At 45.7% G+C, this 2,559-nt stretch overlaps 1 protein-coding gene across 1 annotated transcript in view; it reads left to right on the forward strand.

Annotated features, from left to right (window-relative positions):
* Nucleotides 1-357: 357 nt before the first annotated feature.
* The window catches only part of UPF3B (UPF3 regulator of nonsense transcripts homolog B (yeast)), a 21,318-nt gene continuing 19,116 nt past the window's right edge, over nt 358-2,559 (forward strand). The window contains exons 1-3 of the mRNA XM_011948712.1: nt 358-613; nt 1,512-1,618; nt 1,788-1,894. Of these exons, the coding sequence (XP_011804102.1) occupies nt 458-613; nt 1,512-1,618; nt 1,788-1,894 (370 nt within the window). The 5' untranslated portion in view covers nt 358-457. The remainder of the gene's footprint in view (nt 614-1,511; nt 1,619-1,787; nt 1,895-2,559) is intronic.

The raw sequence follows: 2,559 nt of genomic DNA on the forward strand, positions 1-2,559 counted from the left end.
GCGTAAACCCGGGAGGCGGAGCTTGCCGTGAGCTGAGATCCCGCCACTGCACTCCAGCCTGGGCGACAGAGCGAGACTCTGTCTCAAAAAAAAAAAAAAAAAAAAAAAGCGGGCAGCTGCATTGCATGCCGGGACTTGTAGTCCCCGACAGAGTCACTTCAAGATGGCGGAGTTGCTAATGACGCGCGAAGGGGCGGGCCCAGAGGGAGTCTGCGCCGCAAGGGGATTGGGTGGTGCAGGAACTTGGCGGGCGGGAAGTAAAAACCAGGTGTTAAAACCTTTGCACTGGGAAAGGCCCAAGTCTCGCGAGAGCTTGGCAGGCCCCAGTGGAATGTGGGGCCCGACTGATAATAAGGGGCATTTGTTGGGGGCGGAGCTTTGACCGGAGCTTCCCTGGAGCCGTTGGTTCCCGGGTTAGCTCCGTTCCGGCCGAGCCGCTTCAGCTGGGGACGTAGCCATGAAGGAAGAGAAGGAGCATAGGCCTAAGGAGAAGCGAGTAACCCTGTTAACTCCCGCCGGGGCCACAGGCAGTGGTGGTGGGACCTCGGGGGACAGCTCCAAGGGGGAAGATAAGCAGGATCGCAACAAGGAGAAGAAAGAAGCGCTGAGCAAGGTGCCTGGTCGGCCGCTGGCCCGGGAGAGGGCGGGACGGGTCCGCAGCGCAGGGAGGATGGCTGGGAATGGGGCTGGCCCCTTTCTCTCTCAGGTTCCCCTTCTTCTCTTCGCCTGAATGGAAGTCGCACCATCCTGGTTTATCCTTTCTCCCGAAATGGGGAGAGCCCCTCCCGGCCAAATCCTGGGTAGGGGCGAGGAAAAGGGGGGACTCCCCAAACGGGAAGGGTTTAGGTCAGAGCTGTGAGATGATAATGGGAGGAGAGAGCGAAGGTATAAAGAATGAGGAACTAAAGGTGTAATTGGGGAGAAATGTTTAATACTGAAGGAGACATGAGGGATGGGAATATTATTCATGGAGGCGAGTTGGGGGAGAGTTCAGGGTGATTAATGGTATGGGAGGGTAGAGCGAGAGCATCCTGTTTTGAGAGCAATGGGTGGATTTTTTGTATTCGTTAGAGTTTTGAGTTCTTAAGTTCGATGGGCAAGGATTTTGTTTTAAGATGTGTTGGACGTGCGAGAAACTTGTTACTAAATCAAGATTTCGTGGCACCCACAAAGACCAGGGTTGGCTTACTAATTTCTTGCCACTAGATGTGTTAAAAAATGGGTGATCGAAAATGATGCACAAACCTGGTAAACTGCAGGGCTGCTGTAAAGAGCAAAACCTGAGATTTTTCCCTGCTCCAGGTGGTTCTCATTTCCAAGCGTTTTTTTAAAACCGTGTTACTATTATGTTTGACTAATTCTGAGCATTGGGCTGCAGAATATTTTCTCCTGGGTTTTTACAAGTGATCTCATATTTTAAAAAGCCCAGCCTTCTTCAGGAACTGTGATTCTTTCAGGTATGAGAGAAAATTGATTTTTACTAATTTTATTTTCCTTATACATTTCTTAAGGTGGTAATTCGAAGATTACCTCCCACTTTGACCAAGGAGCAGCTTCAGGAACATCTTCAACCTATGCCTGAGCATGATTATTTTGAGTTTTTTTCTAATGATACGAGGTAAAAAAAAAAAAAAAAAAGAGGAAAGGGGTAAATGAAAAAGGTTTCTTTCACTCTTTTTATCCTACCGTTTTCCATTTAATTTTTGAGCTTGTCTTTAATATATGCATACTTGTAATTGGGCCAGACACCTGCAAGTACATTTACATAATTGCTTTCCTCTCTGCAGTTTGTATCCTCATATGTATGCCAGAGCATACATCAACTTTAAAAACCAAGAGGACATTATTTTGTTCAGGGATCGCTTTGATGGTTATGTATTCCTTGACAATAAAGGTGAGTTCTGGTAACTGAAATAAAAAGGGAATTTCTTTGTCATTTGTATGTTTAAGACAATGTGTGCATTGCGTTGCTTCCTGGGTGATAAAATGTGCAACATTTAAGTAAAGAGTTTTACACAGTTGATAAGCTTGTTGCAGTCTTATAAATAGACATGTGACTTTTCACAGTCCTTGGTTACTTTTATTAACTTATATTTTTTTAATTTGATCAACTGAATGAAATTGCAACTGTTTTCTCCTCGTGTGACAAATTTTTTGCCCTGGCTTAAACCTGCTGTTTTGACTATAGAGTTTCAGCTGCAGTACTGATAAGTGACTCTTAAACTTGTTTGATAAGTTTTAAATATTTACTTCTTATTTTGCTTCAAAGACAAACATTTATTTAATTCAAATCCATTAAGCCAACAGTTCCCAGTTGGGATACTGTTGAACATTCTCACAAAGTTGTACATAATTAAAACGTGAAGCCGGGCGCGGTGGCTCAAGCCTGTAATCCCAGCACTTTGGGAGGCCGAGACTGGCGGATCACGAGGTCAGGAGAGACCATCCTGGCTAACACGGTGAAACCCCATCTCTACTAAAAAAATACAAAAAACTAGCCACACGAGGTGGCGGGCACCTGTAGTCCCAGCTACTCGGGAGGCTGAGGCAGGAGAATGG

Source organism: Colobus angolensis, unplaced genomic scaffold (genome assembly GCF_000951035.1).
Source record: "Colobus angolensis palliatus isolate OR3802 unplaced genomic scaffold, Cang.pa_1.0 Scaffold282, whole genome shotgun sequence".
NCBI lineage: Eukaryota > Metazoa > Chordata > Mammalia > Primates > Cercopithecidae > Colobus > Colobus angolensis.